This window comes from Emys orbicularis, chromosome 8, assembly GCF_028017835.1.
Source record: "Emys orbicularis isolate rEmyOrb1 chromosome 8, rEmyOrb1.hap1, whole genome shotgun sequence".
Taxonomy (NCBI): domain Eukaryota; kingdom Metazoa; phylum Chordata; order Testudines; family Emydidae; genus Emys; species Emys orbicularis.
In genome coordinates this window covers 79,918,908-79,937,617 of record NC_088690.1, presented here as the reverse complement: position 1 = coordinate 79,937,617, position 18,710 = coordinate 79,918,908, and the positions used below count along the sequence as shown (strand labels likewise).

The 18,710-nt window shown below is 40.3% G+C and overlaps 1 protein-coding gene across 1 annotated transcript in view; it reads right to left on the bottom strand.

Moving 5' to 3' along the window:
- FBXW11 (F-box and WD repeat domain containing 11) overlaps window positions 1-18,710 on the bottom strand; it is a 67,658-nt gene that overhangs the window by 11,101 nt on the left and 37,847 nt on the right. The window contains exons 6-10 of the mRNA XM_065409227.1: window positions 5,197-5,334; window positions 4,437-4,555; window positions 3,154-3,403; window positions 1,768-1,886; window positions 940-1,050 (exon numbers count right to left, since the gene is read on the bottom strand). Of these exons, the coding sequence (XP_065265299.1) occupies window positions 940-1,050; window positions 1,768-1,886; window positions 3,154-3,403; window positions 4,437-4,555; window positions 5,197-5,334 (737 nt within the window). The remainder of the gene's footprint in view (window positions 1-939; window positions 1,051-1,767; window positions 1,887-3,153; window positions 3,404-4,436; window positions 4,556-5,196; window positions 5,335-18,710) is intronic.

Sequence of the window (18,710 nt, the reverse complement as noted above, 5' to 3'; positions counted from 1 at the left end):
ATGAAATGCAGGGAGAACAGCCCCTGGGAATCTATTTAGGATTACAGATCCCAAGAGAGGGATAGAATCAAAATAACCAATTCAAGTTGAAAGGAGTTCCTGACTTGCCTTCAACAGCACTATGTTGTTCACTTGAACTACAATTCAGCCCAATACCAGAGGTGACAAGCTACCAAGGAGAATAAAAGCAATGGGATAATCCATGTCCCTGTACAGTTTCCTTGAATTCACTCAAGGTTAAGCCATTTTCCTTTACAGGTGGCTCCTGATGCCCTCATAGTAGCCCCACACCACTAACTTTAAGGCTCCTATCAGAGAACAGAAGATATTGCAGCCTCTCTGCTGGACTGTGCTGCTGCAATTTCAAAATTTTGTAAGCTCGTATTTATATAGCCTCAGAATACAAACAGTCTCAGTGCTGGTGTCTAGTAAAAAGGCAGCCAGACCTGTTGGGAAGCAGGGAGTTTCTCAAGGAGTGATGTTTACGGAGTGGAAACAAAGTGAAGTGTCTATTCAGACCAGACACTACTTAAGACAAGCTATTTGTCCATTCTAACCAGCTTGAGCTGTACAGCAAAGCCATATAAACTTGATTAGCAGATTACTTAATTCTGCAGGGAGCTAGAGCTACCTACCTACCCCAATGAACAGAGTTAAAGAGCCCTAAGAACAAGTTACTGGAAGGAGCTGCAGAATAAAACAGACCACATAATATTCAAAGGCTACATTCAGGATATAGGTAGTCTGCATTACTGAAATCTACAGGAAGTGGGCAACACCCAGGTTAAATGTAGATATGTCATAACCAGATCACTTAGACAACAGGATGCAAACCAAAAGAGAATCCTCATTGTGAGAGTTAAGGATGAGAACTTTCAAAAGTGTGCTTTACTAGGAGAGACATGAATAACTTTCTCAAAGTGTGTTTGAAGCACGTACCCATCATAGGCTCCACTAACAATTCTCTTGTTATCAAATCTGATGCATCGAACCAGTTCTTCATGGCCTTCTAGTACTCTTAAACAGGCACCACATTCAATATCCCATAACCTTAAGGAAACAGAAGAAATGGATCTTTGAGAAACGCTTGTGTGACAATAGCGCTCCAATCCACTTACTCATGCTGCAATTTCCATTACAATATAATCTTTATTGGGTCTCTGAAAACTAGAACCATACTACTTTGCAAGAAGGTACACCTGAGGCCCCTGTACGCAGTCCCCAGAAGGGAGTACACGGCAACTCAGACACATTCCTAGTCAGTCTGCCCCACGGAATTGGCTCGATCATTTTCCAAATTAAATGCATTTTAAAAGTAAAGGCTGGAAGCTTGTGACTATTTCAATATAAATGAGTTTATTGCTGAATCCATCTCCCGTTTTATTCTGCAGATAAAGCCATGTGTATCAGAGGTATATGTAGTATCTGAAATAACCTGGTGCTTTAATTGGACCCCCAATTTCTCCAGTGATCTTCAGATCAATAGACTGTATTAAGATGTGGGATTTGTAAATTACATTTTTAGATGCTGACATCAGCCCAACAGTTTGTGAGCTGCACTTGCTTGAGTATATGTTGTATGTTACCTGTTCCCTCCTCAGCAATGGTTGCCTGTTCTAATGCTGACAAGACGCATCAAAAGCTAAATGATTACTGTGCTATTAAACTGCAGGGCAGGTTCAAGAGACTTAGAAAAAAATCTCTTCTTTTTACATTTGCAAATGCACATTCTCTCCAATATGCTGTTAGCAACTGTCTTCAACCCACCTAATGGTGTTGTCTGATGATCCACTCACAACTAGTCGATCCCTGTACTGAAGGCATGCAATGCCACGCTTGTGCCCATTTAGAGTACGAACAAACTCACATGTGCTTGTACTCCAGACCTGTGGAAAAAATTAAAGACATTCAATTTTGAGAGAGCTCGAGGTTTTATAAGTTAAACAGAAATTATGTTCAAACTTCATTAAAAAAATCAGGACTCGGAAGAAGAACTTTGAGGGAAAAGCTGAACGAAAGCTTAGACTGTGGGCTCTTCCGGGGCTAGGACCATGGTATATTTTGTATTTGTACAATGTGCGTCACAATGGGGCTCCAAACCGAGCTGGGTCCTCCCAGCACTGCTATAATACATAAATCTGTTCAAATTGACTAAATCATCTTAAATTTAAAATATTAAAAATGTTTAAACTTTTTGTAAAGCAAGCAAGCATTGATTAAGTAATTTTAGAATTCTGATTGAATTTAAATGTTGGCTGGTTAGCAATCAGATCACAAAATAACAGGCTTCTAGACACAAAAGTCTAGTCTGAATATCATTAACCTATTTTTTACCATTGACATGGCCAACAATCTACTGCTTATTTAAGACAAGACCAGGGACACTTGACTTGAGGCGGAGAGAAGAATGTTTGGGGGTGGAAAGATGGGGGGGTCAATGTTAAATGAATTGTTTAGAATCTTTGTGCATTTTTTTTAAGAAGTTGTATTTAAAGTTGTAAAGGGTCTAATGGGTCATTTCCCATAAGAATACAGTACCTTTGGCAAGTGTCGGACATAACTTTGCCAGAAAAAAGCTCTTGGCACAGTCTAAACCAGCTGTGGGTCTAGGGAGGGAGGGATGGAAACAGCTTTGTTGTATAGTAAGTTTGGGGTAACTAAGATGATCTGGCGGTCTTCAAACACAGCATTTTAATCCCTCAAACATGGCAAAATTTTGTTTAGTTGCTGAGAAGGTATGGTGGGAAAAGGTGGCTGCCTATACATTTCATCTCTAGAATAGGATTGACAATTTATAGAAAACACAAATAATTTGGAAAAAAAGCACAGAAAAGTGCCATGCTTAATTTTCTAGCCAATTTCAAGACCTAATCGTGAGTAGATTTTAAGCTTTTTATAACTTTATGATAGAAGCCACAAAAAAATGTTACAAGTCAAGTTATTTTCATAAAGGCTTTAACATCTAACGGGAAGTGATAGATGAATGATAAAGAAATAGCCACGGAACTGCTCACATACACATTTGGGAATTGTTTTTTTAACCACACATTCAACAACTCTAAATTTTTCTGAAGTGGAATTTTTTTTACACATTAATCATTTTGATTTGTAGTTTCCTGAGTAAACAGAGCAGGGCTTTTTCTGCCAACTTACTTTAATGGTCCTGTCACCTGATGCAGAGACAATATACTTGTCATCAAAGTCTACAACATTAACAGCAGCACGATGGCCAACCAACACACGACGTAAGGTGATATCAGTAGGTGATGCCATATCCCAAACAGCAATGGACCTGTCCTTTGAACATGTCACCATTAAGCCATTACTGAAACGCAAATGAAGCACTGCCTCGTTGTGATGAATCAGCGTATTCAGAACTTCGCCTGTGTTTACATCCCAAACTCTGGGGGGGGGGAAAAATGAAATTTATCCTGAATTAACTGAGATGACTACACACATTACAAACAGGAAATGTATGCAATGAAGAGTGGTCTGCTAGTCTGAGGGACAGCCCTCCTCAACTATTTTATCTCTCTCGCTGCCCAAAGTTGCTAAGTCTCATGGCTTGCTTCCAGAAGTCATTTTAACAGAAAATGGGGCTTATGTATAAAAGCTACAAATCAAGCAGAGGCTGACAATGGATTACACCGAGGACTGGTAATGAGATATGAATCTTTTACCTATATGAAAGATGCCAGTTCAAGTTCAGGTCAGTAGCAACTGGAAGTTACTGCCATCCCATAGCTGTCCACTAGCTCATGTGAAACGAAGATGTGGTAATCTCCCCTCAATTCGTAGTGCAATGGCATCCACACCACAAAAGAGACCATAAATGGCTCTCTCAGAGATTAAGAACTCATTGGACATGGAGAATGAAGTCTCCTCCAGGCCAAGGCAACACAGAACACTCCAAAGAAACCTGCAATGACTGACTGTGCTGTACCTGGACAAGCATTGCCGTTTCCAGGGCTGACACTACAGCCCCTTTATTGAGCATTAAGATCACATAAAACTTTAAACCTAAGAATACAGGAATGGCCAGCGATCAAATGTCAGTATCCTATCATCAATGGTGGTCAGATTTTTCAGAGGAAGATGCAAGAAACCCTAAATTGGGCAATTATGGAATAACCCAACCCAGCAGAGAAGTTTCTTCCTATCCCAGTCGGATGTTGGCTTATGCTCTGAATCATGAGGGTTTATAGTCTTTCAAAACTTTTGAAATTCAAATCCTACAAGTATGCAACTCTAAAGCTTGGGGATGCTAGAAAATACTGCATATGGTCTTTTACTGTATCATGTGTCTAGCCCTTTAAGACACAGTACTATATTTGTTTTGTGGAGTGGTCCTTATGCTTTAGTACTTGCAGTGGATTATTTGTTTTGAGCGTCCCTACCCCAGACTTGAGTTCATTGGGCTAATACTTGAAGCTCACCTCACTGTAGAGTCCGAAGATCCAGTTACAATGACTCTCTCGTCATACTGCAGGCAGAGAACGGAGCCAGTGTGCCCTGTTAATATTTTCAAACATTCCAAGCTTGTCTTATCCCAAATCTGTCAAAAACAAAGATATGGGTTGAAATTTTGTCTTTCACTATTTGAAGAGAAGACCAGTGGTGGTAAAGAGAATCCATGAGCAATCCAGCATGCACATTCTCCTGCAATTTCCAGGTGTGGGCCTTGAGCCTTCACTTCTGTTTTTATGTTCTCCTGCCTTGCCAAGGAGACAAGCACATGCTGGACAGATCTATGAAACTGCCAACCATGAGACAGAAGTTTGTCGTCCATAAGGAAACATTTTGTTTCATAGGGAAAGAGCAGAAATTAGCAATAATCCAAACCATTAACAAAACCATAGGATGCAGCCAAGCAAGGGGACACAAGCCATCTGTTTACAGTAAACCTGATTTCACAGACGGTGTTGATTTTCAATCTGGTCAAAATTGCCATGACTGGCAGTCCCCATCACTCATGAGGCAAAACACAAGCAGGGATATGTTACCAGCTTCCCCTGAGAGAGCATGCAAAACATGCCATCCTCAGAAAGTGCTGCACAAACAACACTATCCCACAAAAAGACAGGAGAGATGGGCCCCAAGGAAACAAGCAGCACCTGACAGCCTCCTTTCCAAGTTTAAAGCCAAGACAGAGGCAGTGGCTCATCTTTCTAAATAAAGAGGAAGGAAGTGTATTACCTTGATGGAGTTATCCCGTAGGCCACTGATGATCTTTTCATCATCATACTGTAAACAGTAGACACCTTTGCTATTTTCAGAGCGGCACTGAATTCTTTGCAAGTTGTGTCGTCCACATCGCCAGTTAGATTCTATAGTCTAGAAAGAGAGAAAAACTATTTAAACCAAGTGATGAATAAAGCAGTGTATGTTTGTTAAAACCATGATTTCTTGGACAAAAATATGACTTGGATTTTCACCTCAAGTAAAATTCCTCCATGAGCACTGACATATTTGGTTCTTTTGGGGCTATGTACTTTTAAATCATGAGCATATTTCCAATAGCAAATATGTAAAATAGGACTAATCAGAATTATGACTTTTGCATTTTGTCAAGACAAAGCTACAACTTTTTTGTCATTGTTACAACCATCAATCTTGCACCAGGCTCTCTAATGCTTGAGTGAGGCAGATCTCTTTCTATAATGGGAAAAATTCAGTTTGATCATTTAATTAATCCCATCATCTGATATAGGTTATACAAAGCCTCTGTTTTTATAATTCAGGGACATCACACTACACTCAGTCTGATTTGGGAGGGTGAACAACAATACAAATTTGTTTAAAGTCCAAAATGGAGGTCACATCTGTTTTGAAAACTTCAGCTAACGTGTCAAATAGCAAAATATAGTAACTGATGCTGTTTTTCTTAGGAACCAACTTTGTGAAATGTTTTTGTTATACATCTCATTTTAAACCCTGATGAAAACCAAGAAAAAAATAAAATGAAAACATGAAATAGGGACTATTATAAAAATAAAAATTTACTATTGGGAAATTGCCTTTAAATTATTTATAAGATGTTTATCCACTATGTGTTCTTCCTAAAATTCTCTTTTAAATATGAAATAATTCAGCCTCTCACTTTGATTTTGTGGTGTATACTTTGCTGGGGAAATAGAAAATTCAAATCTGGTATATTTTAACAAATAGGCTGTAATCAATTTAACATTAAAAGCAGATTTACACACCATCTTTTAATCAACTTTACATTGGCGATAGGACACATGCTGAGCCATTTCAAAGAAATCAGGAATCCTGTTTAGAAGATTTATAATAGTAATCATAAAAGAATCAGTGCAGTGGAACAAACAAACAAAATTACAGCACAACATATGGAATCCCTAGATACACTGGGGATTTCTCATCCTCTGTTAACACACAAAAAAACAGGTAAGTCATATGATAGATTGCAATGTTTGAAAGAGAAAAAACAGGTGAATGGGAATTGAGCAGTTGATGAACTGAAGATTTGTTCTGGAGAGCTTACTTATTGATATCTTGATGCTATGCTCAATTTATAATCTCCACTCCCCCTTCTAGCCCTTCAGGGCACTCCTACTAAAGCATCTCATCTCTGAATCAGAGTTCTGAACTATGTTTTGTCCCTCCTTCTGGTTTCCCCCCAAAAACCTGCAAAAACACCCAAGAACATAAAACTGATTTTTCAAGGACAAATCAAGACACAAATTTGATTTAATTTTAAAAAAATGTTGCTGTCCAATGGTATCTCATAACACATTCTAGGGAGACCACATACCTATTTACCCCACCAACACTCTTCCTGAAGTGCCAGAAGGGTACAATTGGCTTACACGAGATAAGAGATGGTGGTAAGCAAAACAGCAAGCTATGCTGTCAAATCATCCACTTTTTTCCTGCCCTTTGGTGACATTTACAAGAAAATTAAGGCAGGAAGCCAGTTTTCATTTTCAGAGCAGCAATACTGGTCAGCCAATGCTTCCAAATTTTTCAAACTGTTGATCAGCAACTTGTACATTGAGCATTAAATAATTATGCTCTGCTTGTATGTATTGAGTTTTTGACCACCATGCCAGATTCAGCCCTGGGAGTCTATTGTAATGTGCCTGGCAGAGATCAGATTGCTCATTACAATATTTGATTAGGTTTGTTCGGTTTGGGTTTTTTTGCAGGGGGAAGAGGTAGCCATTTAATTTTTGGTTTACCGTATTTAGCTATGTTTGTTTATTTAAAAGGTGATATTAATCACCTGCCCTCTGCAGGGCAATATCATTTAATGTTCTGGGAACAGAAGAAAAGACATTCATTTTAATTCATTCACTGTTTCTATTTAGTTCAATGCTCAAAATTTCACCAATGGAAGCTACTTAATAAGGTTACCATATGTAAATGTTGGCTACAAATGAAGGAAACCGAAATATTATTTATACATTTGTCTGAGCACTATGAAGCAGTAAGTCATGTGCAGGTGTATATTTTAATTCTATGCGTCGATGTCATTTCATTTAGACATTATGTGGTGTGGCTACTGTGGGAAAATATTTCATGTTTTTGAGAACCTGTAAAATCCCCTTACACGGCATAAATTTTCAATATACTGGGAAAGTAGCCACCATACACAGAGAATATACAGCAGCATTACAATTTGCAATAGAGTGGAAACAGATGTGAGTATAGAGAAATAACATTTTAGATGACAAATACAGCTGAGTGGGTGGGCAACTTGGAAGACCCTCTACAAAGGAGCATGTTACATACAGTACTTGCAACCACAAAAGCTTCTTGCTATATGAAATTTCGGTTGTTACTCAAAGGTGAAGCTGACAAAGATTTCATCTGCAACCTCCTCAAGCAGATATTTTAAAATAAATTCTGTGTATGCAGGGTGGGTAGGTATTTGTATGGAAGGAGTTATTACATTTTATGCACTACAGCAAACGTTATGGAATTAATGCTACAGAAATCCAAGGTTCCTTCACACACTTAAATTACAAAACCTCTGCCACTTACCACCTGTAATTTTTATATACATCCCCTCAATAAAGCTTCAAATAAAATAATAATAAAAAAACCTCCTCTAAACTCAGTTCCCAGAACTACAAGCCAGACAAACTTAAATGCTGGAAAATACCAGTTTCCTACAGCATATACACACCCACAGTTTCACACACTTATAACCAAAGTCAAAAACAGGAGAATCAGTAGTTGAAAGTAGCTATCAAATACACTGTACTCTCACAGGATAATAAACTAGAGGAAACTCTCATCCAACCAGAGCAGATAATTTAAATCAAGGTAATTTGAAATCATTCATTTTAATCATGAAAAAGAATAAAACAAAATTTTGATTTGGTTTTGTTTCCTAGAAAAGTTATCTCCAAAAGTTATTTCCATCTTCATTTCTGGATATCTGGGATATGCTAGGAAAGAAGCCAGATCATCTCCGATGGCAGGTGTATGACTGGTCAGATAGAAGAACATGAAAAAGGGGATGGCTGAAAGAATCCATCTGTCCAACAGTACACAGAGAGAGAAAACTAATGGGCTTTAACATAGAGGATATGCGAAGAGTGGCCCAGAACAGACAGGGATGATAGAGCCTTGTTAGTGCTCTAAGCAACGTCTGACAGTAGGGAAAGGATTCAGATTCAGAAGTGTTCTTTTTCCTGGGTTAAGCATCACAATATTTATGTTATCCATGGGATGTGTTAAAAATATAGATTATCCACCTGCTAGGTTACTGTTCATTTGTTTGATAACACACACATTTGCCTTAATTATTTTTTGACCTTCGTATGTGTTATAGTAAAAAGTGCACTTGGTTCACCCTCACAGGCAGAGGTGAATTTGTATCTCCTGCAGCACAAATAGGAGTCACCCACTAGTGAAGGGCATGGGGCAGTACCATTTCCATGCTTCCCTGGGGGAACCATTTTAAGTTCCTTCAGTTTACTTGCTAAAACATTAGTAACAGAGAGATTTTCCTCCTGAAATATTACAAGCTTTTGTGGCAACAGCAGCCGAAGACCTGCCATCCCACCCACATTCCCCCTTCTGCTAACTGACTAATTAAAAATTAAATACCCACTAGAGACATCTATGGACATCACCTGGGTGAGAAACCCTGGCACACCTCAGAAAAGAAGAGCACATCCTGAAATTCTTACCAGCATGCTGGCCCTGTGCCCTGCTTGGGAACTTCATTTTTCACATGAGCTCCCTGCGATGGAAGAGAGCTTCCTCCATCTCTCATTCCACCCCATGTAAGTACGCAGGAAACAGGTTTGTCAAGAGACAGTACAGCACTTATTAACTGCACAAGCTTTCAATAGACAGTCTGCTCAAGCTTGTGGAGACATCCAGTTTACACTGGGCATGCACAGAGGTTTAACAGGCATAGCAGTTCCATATTAATAACTTGATATAGAATCATAGATGTGTAGGGCTGGAGAGAGGTCATCTAGTCGAGCCCCCTACTCTGAGGCAGGACCAAGTACTCCTAAAACCACCCCAACAGGTGTTTGCCTAATCTGGTCTTTAAAATCTCCAATGACAGGGATTCCACATTTTCCCCTGGAAGTCTATTCCAGTGCTTAACTATCCTTATAGTTGGAAAGTTTTTTCCTAATAATATCTAACCTAATTCTCCTTTGCTGAAAATTAAGCCCATTAATTCTTGTCCTACCTTCAGTGGACATGCAGAACAACTGATCAAATATGTTAAGGGCTGTTACAAAAAGAAAGTGAAGACCTAACAGATCCCCTGGCCCCCATAACTTCTTTTTTGAAGACTAAACATGCCCAGCTGTTTGTTTTTTTTAACCCTTCCTCACAGGTCAGGTTTTCTAAACCTATCATATTTGTAGCTCTTCTCTGGACTCTGTCCAATTTGTCCACATCTTTCCTAAAGTGCCATGCCCAGGCCTGGACACAGTACTTCAGTTAAGGCCTCACCAGTGCCAAGCACACTGGGACAATTACCTCCCATGTCTTACATACAACACTCCTGCTAAAACATAGAATCATAGACTATCAGGGTTGGAAGGGACCTCAGGAGGTCATCTAGTCCAACCCCCTGCTCAAAGCAGGACCAATCCCCAACTAAATCATCCTAGCGAGGGCTTTGTCAAGCCTGACCTTAAAAACCTCTAAGGAAGGAGATTCCACCACCTCCCTAGGTAACCCATTCCAGTGCTTCACCATCCTCCTAGTGAAATAGTGTTTCCTAATATCCAACCTAAACCTCCCCAACTGCAACTTGAGATCATTACTCCTTGTTCTGTCATCTGCTACCACTGAGAACAGTCTAGATCCATTTTCTTTGGAACCCCCTTTCAGGTAGTTGAAAGCAGCTATCAAATCCCCCCTCATTCTTCTCTTCTGAAGATTAAATAATCCCAGTTCCCTCTGCCTCTCCTCATAAGTCATGTGCTCCAGCCCCCTAATCATTTTTGTTGCCCTTCGCTGGACTCTTTCCAATTTTTCCACATTATTCTTGTAGTGTGGGGCCCAAAACTGGACACAGTACTCCAGATGAGGCCTCACCAATGCCGAATAGAGGAGAATGATCACGTCCCTCGATCTGCTGGCAATTTTCCTACTTATACAGCCCAAAATGCCATTAGCCTTCTTGGCAACAAGGGCTCACTGTTGACTCATATCCAGCTTCTCATCCACTGTAACCTCTAGGTCCTTTTCTGCAGAACTGGTCCCTAGTCTGTAGCAGTGCATGGGATTCTTCCATCCTAAGTGCAGGACTCTGCACTTGTCCTTGTTGAACCTCATCAGATTTCTTTTGGCCCATTCCTCTAATTTGTCTAGGTCCCTCTGTATCCTATCCCTACCCTACCCTCCAGCGTATCTACCCATCCTCCCAGTTTAGTGTAATCTGCAAGCTTGCTGAGGGTGCAATCCACACCATTCTCCAGATCATTAATGAAAATACTGAACAAAACCGGCCCCAGGACCAACCCTTGGGGCACTCTGCTTGATACCGGCTCCCAACTAGACATGGAGCCATTGATCACTACCCGTTGAGCCCGACGATCTAGCCAGCTTTCTATCCACCTTATAGTCCACCCCAGAATGACTTAGCCTTTTTTTTTTTTTTTGCATCACATTGTTGGCTCAGATTCAATTTATAATCCACTATAACTCCTTTTCAGCAGTATTATTGCCTAGCTAGTTATTCCACATTTTGCATTTGATTTTTCCTTTACTTTCCACTTGTCTTTATTGATTTTCATCTTGTTGATTTCAGACTCTCCAATCTGTCACAGACTTTTTCAATTCTAATCCTGTCCTCCAAAGTGCTTGTGATCTCTCCCACTGTGGCATCACCTGCAAATTTTATAAGCACACTCTCCACTCCATTAGCCAAGTCATTAATGCAAATATTGATCAGTACTGGACCCAGGACAGACCCCTGCAAGACACCACTACATACGTCCTCCCAGTTTGACAGCAAACCATTGATCATTACTCTGAATATAGTCTTTCAATAAGTTATGCACCCTATTTTATAGTAATTTCATCTAGACCACATTTTCTGAGTTTGCTTATGAGAATGTCAAGTGGGACTGTGTCAAAATCCTTACAAAAAAAAGATGCATCAAATCTACAGCTTCCTACTAGTCCAGTAACCCTCTCAAAGATGGAAATTAGATGCGTTTGGCATGATTTGTATCTTGATAAATTCATGTTGGCATTTGCGTATTACCCTATTGTCTTCTAGGTGCTTACAAACTGATTAATAATTTGTTCCAGTATGTTTCCAGGTATTGAAGTTAGACTGAGTGATCTATAATTCTCTGGGTCCTTTATGTTCCCCAAGCCTAGAGCCATAAGAACCTCGTGGCTGCTGGGAATCTTTCCACTACTCTACCCCAGCCTCAATTTTTTGGATCTTACTCCTGTGAGTAACTCTAGTGTCTCCCTCTCCTGTAGAATTTTCTATGTAACTGCAGAGTTAAATTTACATGATTCTTGCTGCATCACTGCCCCCAGGATTCTGAAGAGCAGACGAGAAAATGAGCAGAGTTGTCACTTTCACTCAGCTACTGCTTAGGAAAGGTAGAAGCAGCAGCTGTGTCACTGGAGCTGTATGCCTGCAGCCAGAGCTGTCCCTAGGGTACAGCAAATCAGGGAGCCTGCTCCAGGCCCCGTGCTTTAGGGGGCCCCCGCTTTGTGAGGATGCGGGTGAGCAAGGAGCCCCCCTACCAACTTCCCCCTCCCCTCAGCACCGCCTGCCCACCAGCGGGCCCCGCAGATCAGCGCCTCTCCCTCCCTCCCAGCACCTACTGCCAATCAGCTGTTTCACTGCATCTGGAGACGCTAGGGGGGAGAGGAGAGGAGCGAGGGTGCAGCATGCTCGGGGGAGGGGATAGAGCTGGGGAGAGGGAGGGGGAAGAGGCATGGCGGGAAGAGGGGGGCTTTGGGGGAAGGGGTGGAGTGAGGGCGGGGCCTGGGCAGAGCGAAGGGGAAGGGGGGTTTGCCAGATAGAAACTCAGCGCCTATGTCCCAGAACCTGCACCCTCCTAGGGACAGCCCTGCCTGCAGCCTCATTAAATGCATGCATCAGGTCACATTCATAAAGTTGTCTTCCACAAGCACAAGAGAATTTATTTAATTTTTAAATATAAGCTTATATTCTGTAGAAATTGATGGCTTAGGGTCTACTCACTAAGAAAGTTCCCAATTTATCATGGGTAAACCATTAACTGAAAATACAAGCGAGACTGTCAAGGAGGAAAGGGAAGGATTAGCTTAGAAAAATGACTGCAACCATTTTATCCTTATGAGTAATGAAAAGTTATTTTATCACAATTGCCTCCTTCGATAAAATAAATTGAAGAAATACATCTCCACTGGTATAAACGTTCAACAGGTAAATCTGTAGAACATAAGATTAAATTAAAAATAAAAAACAGTATGAAATCAGCTAGGTAGGCTGATGACTTTTACAGGAGCTAGAAACAACTAGCTTGGTAAAAAAACTTCATTAAGTGTCTTAGTAACGTTACCTAAAATGAATTTCTATTATTCTGTTTTTATGTCCTTATTTAGATGTATCATACATATAGATTCAGAATAAGTTTTAATAAAGACATAAAAAGGTCACCTTTGCTGAAAATGTACCAGAAAACATTCCCCGTGAATCAAAGGCTTCCTGTCTTGCTTTAATAATCATCTTGGACAGGATAATCAAGATATGCTTTCAAGAACTGTCTGCAATAAAGCAAGGCTAGCAATTAAGGCGATAATGCTGAAAGCCAAGCTAGATCTGAGTATGACATGTGCCTGGTTCAATTTTGGGTAAATCATGCTTACATTATAAATTCAAAGATCAGAAGAGGACAAAACATGGCAAAAGGTAAGGGAGTCTGAAAAATTCACTCATCAACTCACTAGAACAGTGAAAAAGCTTTACCTTGTGAGTATCAGGGCTGAAGTTATTAAATTCTGCAGAATTTAAGACCTAAATATTAAATCTGTTATCTGAAGGCTTGAAAAAATTACTACACAACTACAAGATAGCCTGTTAGCCAGAGAGAGAGAGAGAAAGAAATATGGGGGACTGCAGAACACCAGCAATGTATTGGTGAGTAGACCTACCCCCAGCCTCTGGGAAGAAGAAGAGTGCTAGAAATATCGAAGATGTATACACCTGCACGGAGACTGAGAAAGAAGTGGGAGGCAGACCTGTGGAAAGTCTCTGGATACAAGGAGTAAAAAAAGGGTGATGTCATGGTAGGCGTCTAATATAGACCACCTAACCAGGATGAAGAGGGGTATGAGGTTATTTTTTAAACAACTAACAAAATCATTCAAAACACAGGACTTGGTGGTTATGTGCCCTGCTGTATTATTTTCCCAACAGATATCTGGGTAGTTGACGTCTCCCATCACAATCATGCTGGAAGGGCATATTGAGTGGGGTCCTGCAGAGATCTGTCCTGGGTCTGGTTCTATACAATACCTTCATAAATGATTTAGATAATTGCATAGAGAATACACTTATAAAGTCTGCAGATAGATACCAAGCTGGGAGGGGTTGCAAGCACTTTGGAGGGTAGGATTAAAAATGACCAGACAAACTGGAGAAATGGTCTGAAATAAATAAGATGATATTTAATACAGACAAATGCAAAGTACTACACTTAGGAAGGAATAATCAACTACACAAACACAAAATGGGAAATGACTTCCCATGACTGTAGAAAAGGAACTGGGGGTTCTAGTGGATCACAAACTAAAGATGAGTCAACACGTAATACTGTTGCAAACAAAAAAGTGAACATCATTCTGGGACGTATTATCAGCAGTGTTGTAAGCAAGACACTCTACTTCACACTAACAAGGCCTCCACTGGAGTACTGTGTCCAGCTCTTGTCACCACACTTCTGGAAAGATGTGGACAAACTGGAGAAAGTCCAGAGGAGAGTAACAAAAATGATTAAAGGTCCAGAAAACATGACTTATGAGGAAAGATTGAAAAAACTGAATTTATTTAGTCTCGAGAAGATAGCAGTCTTCAAGTACGTAAAAGGCTGTTATAAAGAGAAGAGTGATAAATTGTTCTCCTTAACCACTGAGGACAAGACAAGAAGTAATGTGCTTTAATTGCAGTAAGGAAGATTTAGGTAAGACATTAGGAAAAACTTCCTAACTGTAAAGGTAGCTAAGCTCCAGAATAAATTACCTATGGAGGCTGTGGAATCTCTGTCATTGGAAGTTTAAGAACAGGTTAGACAAACAAACACCTGTCAGGGATGGTCTAGATAATACTTAGTCCTGCCTCAGTGCAGGGGACTGGACTAGTGACCCACTGAGGTCCCTTCCAGTCCTACATTTCTATGATTCTATGTATCTACCTTTCGTTGGTCTGTTTACATCACTGAACAGATAGCACAGGCAAAGCAGATTTCACTTTGCTTGGCTATCAATGTAAAAACTTTTACATAATTTAAATTACATCCAAATAAAGATAGCTGCTCAAATGATGCGATACTGTCCCTGGTAAGGACTGCAAACTGAAAAGACCACAAACTACCTTTTGGAAGAAGCAGATATCAAGGTAAGTATTTCCCAGCAAGGATTCTAGAAACCTTGTAACTCAAATACATGGAAATTAAATCAACATGACACCTTCCAGACATAAGAAGTCATGCCTTCTTGACAGTAGGGAGAGATCGATAGCTGATTTTTTTTTTTTTATTGGTAATGTGATACCTGAGCAACATAATTCAATCCCCTCCAGCTCTCCAGGGGAGATTTAAAAACAAAAACAAAAAAAAAACACACACCTTACAACCCAAGGGCAAGGAAAATGGGGAGGGAAAGCGTGTGAGTTACTGCAATGATATATGCACCAATAATAAACAGAACAGCTGACAGTACACCACTATCCAACAAAGGCTATATTACACATTTTGCTTTCCATTTGAGATTAACAACACTATTTAATAACTGACTGTGTAATACCATGAAAAATATAGTTAGAAATATATTGAACTAGATACTTATTTGGCCACCCTGGCTGTTGTCTGAGCACATCCTACATGCTTAAAAACACACTCAAGCATCCCCCTATTTGTCAATAGTTTCATTTAAGGAAACTTAACTACCCTTTAAAAAAACCTGCCACTAATGATAAGCTCTCAAACGAAGATAACTTGAAAAATCTGGCCAGCTGTATACATCCAAATTTTCAGTCATCTCACTCCAATACTGTAAATGTTACTATAAAAATGTACATCTCTACCCCGATATAACGCAACCCAATATAACACGAATTCGGATATAACACGGTAAAGCAGTGCTCGGGGGGGGGGGGGGGGCTGCGCACTCCGGTGGATCAAAGCAAGTTCGATATAACGCGGTTTCACCTATAACGCGGTAAGGTTTTTTGGCTCCCGAGGACAGCATTATATCAAGGTAGAGGTGTATTTCCTTTGAAATTACACAGTAGAGCTTTGGCAAAAAACAAAGATCTTTCCCCACCTAATCTTAGTAATGACTCCACTGAAGAGCCTCTTTCCTCTTCATGTTTTGTCTCTTATGTCCAAGATTTTAAAAGCTAGCTTGTATTTTTTTAAATATGAACTCCCTTAACTTTTGGAAGAACACATGGAGTCTATTTGATGGCCTGGCCACATTCTTTCGGGGAAATCTCATTTGATATTCTCATTGTAATTAAGCAGACTACAGTCTCCACAGAAGCAAGATGAAGGACCTTCCCTTGTATTTCAGGATATGAAGAACATGTACAAATAATCTTCTTGACAGACCATGAGGAATAGATTATATCTGTGCTAATTCTAAAGGGATATATTAGTCCAGCTTCATAGATCATATGGAAAAGGTCCAGGGATTTGGAGTTGTGGTATCAAAACGATAAAACTTACCCTATTATTTGGCAATTTGCCTATTACTGTAGTCCATTTAAAACAGTTTATCTGCACCACAATATTTGTGGACCGTTTCCAAGTACAGGGTTAACCGGACAAACTCAGATTATCTCCACACAAACAGATTTTGCAAACCCACATTTCGTTTTCCCAAACACCACACTAGTTTTCCCTTTAAGGGAGTTCCTAAAGTAATTAGCTTGGCTGTTCAGCAACAATTGATTTGGAAACACCTGAAATTACTGGACTACCTCTTATGAAATAAAACCTAATTAAATATTTGGCCTCATTTACTTTTCACAATAGAGGTGGAGAGAGTTGCATGCCTTTTTTCAGGAATTTGTTTCAGATCTCTAAAGTATCCCTTCTCATTCAATGATTGCAGAAGTGACAGTATATTCTAGAAATGTATTTGGCAGAGAACAGATATTGGCACTAATACATTTTCAGAGAGGCAAAGGAGCCTCAATTTGCCAAATCATAGGCTGTATTACCTTGCAGCTTTATCACCTTGTGGCTGCATGGACTTTTGACCCCAAATGCTAATAGAACCCAAGGGAAAGAATTAAATTAGCTCTTTATCCATCCCTCATTTTTGCTTCCAATTGTCAATTTGGTTTTTAGATTACTTTTTGAATTCTGTCATTCAGTCAATCCAATGGAGACAGACCATTTTTCTGCTGAACTTATCCTCACTTATGACCCAATTTAGTACCAGCTGCATAAATTAATGAAATCCCTTTTGTTGTTAAAATAGTTTAACAATGGGTTCTGGTTTATCCTTGTACCTTGCATGTGAAATATTGATAGTGAGAAGTAAGTCATAACATGTACATTTTGTTACACTAAACGTGGTCTTCAGGTAAATATCTTGTAAAAACATGTTTTTGCCTTCTGAGTGCTAATGTGATAGTCACCAGGAAAACAACTTAAGTGGTGTGCCAAAGATGGATACTGAATTTAGAGTTCCTGTGGAAAGATAGGGATCACAAAGCTTACACAGGATGATGTTACAGATAGATATTATAGAACAAGGTTTGAAGTAAGAGAACAACACTGCTTTTAAAAATCAGCAAGGATAGAAAATCCTTCAGACAATGAATGGCCCCTAAGATGAAGTCTGGTATTTTTACAGCAGTTTTCTGCATGATCTTTTGAAGAACTCAAGAACGGAGGGGATGAAATTAAATCAGGCTGTCCCCCTCTACCTCCACCCTTTTGTTATGTGACAAAGTTCCTCCTCTATCTTGGTGCGTCCTGTGCTTATTGGCGAATTTTCTTGCCTCAGAGATTCACCATGTGGGTTGGGGAACAGCCCAGAGACCTTCCCCTCTGGAAGAACCCACAGTCCAGGTCAATTGGGAGGTTTGGGGGGAACCCGGGCCCACCCTCTACTCCGGGTTCCAGCCAAGGGCCCTGTGGACTGCAGCTGTCTATAGTGCCTCCTGTAACAGCTGCATGACAGCTACAACTCCCTGGGCTACTTCCCCATGGCCTCCTCCAAACACCTTCCTTATTCTCACCACAGGACCTTCCTCCTGGTGTCTGATAACGCTTGTGCTCGTCAGTCCTCCAGCAGCACACCCTCTCACTCTCAGTTCCTTGCACCTCTTGCTCCCAGCTCCTCACACTCGCACCACAAACTAAAGTGAGCTCCTTTTAAAACCCTGGTGCCCTGATTAGCCTGCCTTAATTGATTCTAGCAGCTTCTTCTTAATTGGCTCCAGGTGTCCTAATTAGCCTGCCTGCCTTAACTGGTTCTAGCAGGTTCCTGATTACTCTAGTGCAGCCCCTGTACTGGTCATTCAGGGAACAGAAAACTACTCATCCAGTGACCAGTATATTTGCCCTCTACCAGACTCCTGTACCCCCACTGGTCTGGGTCTGTCACCGTTAGCAATACCTAGAGAAAAGGGGTCCAAGTGCTGTAGCTGGCTTTTTGTGTTGCAGACTTTCTGATTGAAGGACTGTGTCAACAACTTGTTCTGAGAGTCCACAGGGAGAGAGCCCTTATGAATCATACCTTACAGAGACATTTATTGGAAGAATTAGAAATGATGGGACCTTAGAAGAGAAAAAATTATCCGACCCTTGACTACTAGCTCAAGAAATTCAGGGTACTAAAAGCATCAACCCTAATCCAGGATGGAAACATCTGGAACATGTGAACATTTCCCAGGGCTTAAATTGAAAAGAAACATTCGAGCATAGAGAACAAGTCCCAAGTTGCACAACTCCTCAACCCATCTACAGTCTCCCCTCCAAATTAGCAACTTCATAGGACCAAGACTAGGAAAATTTTGC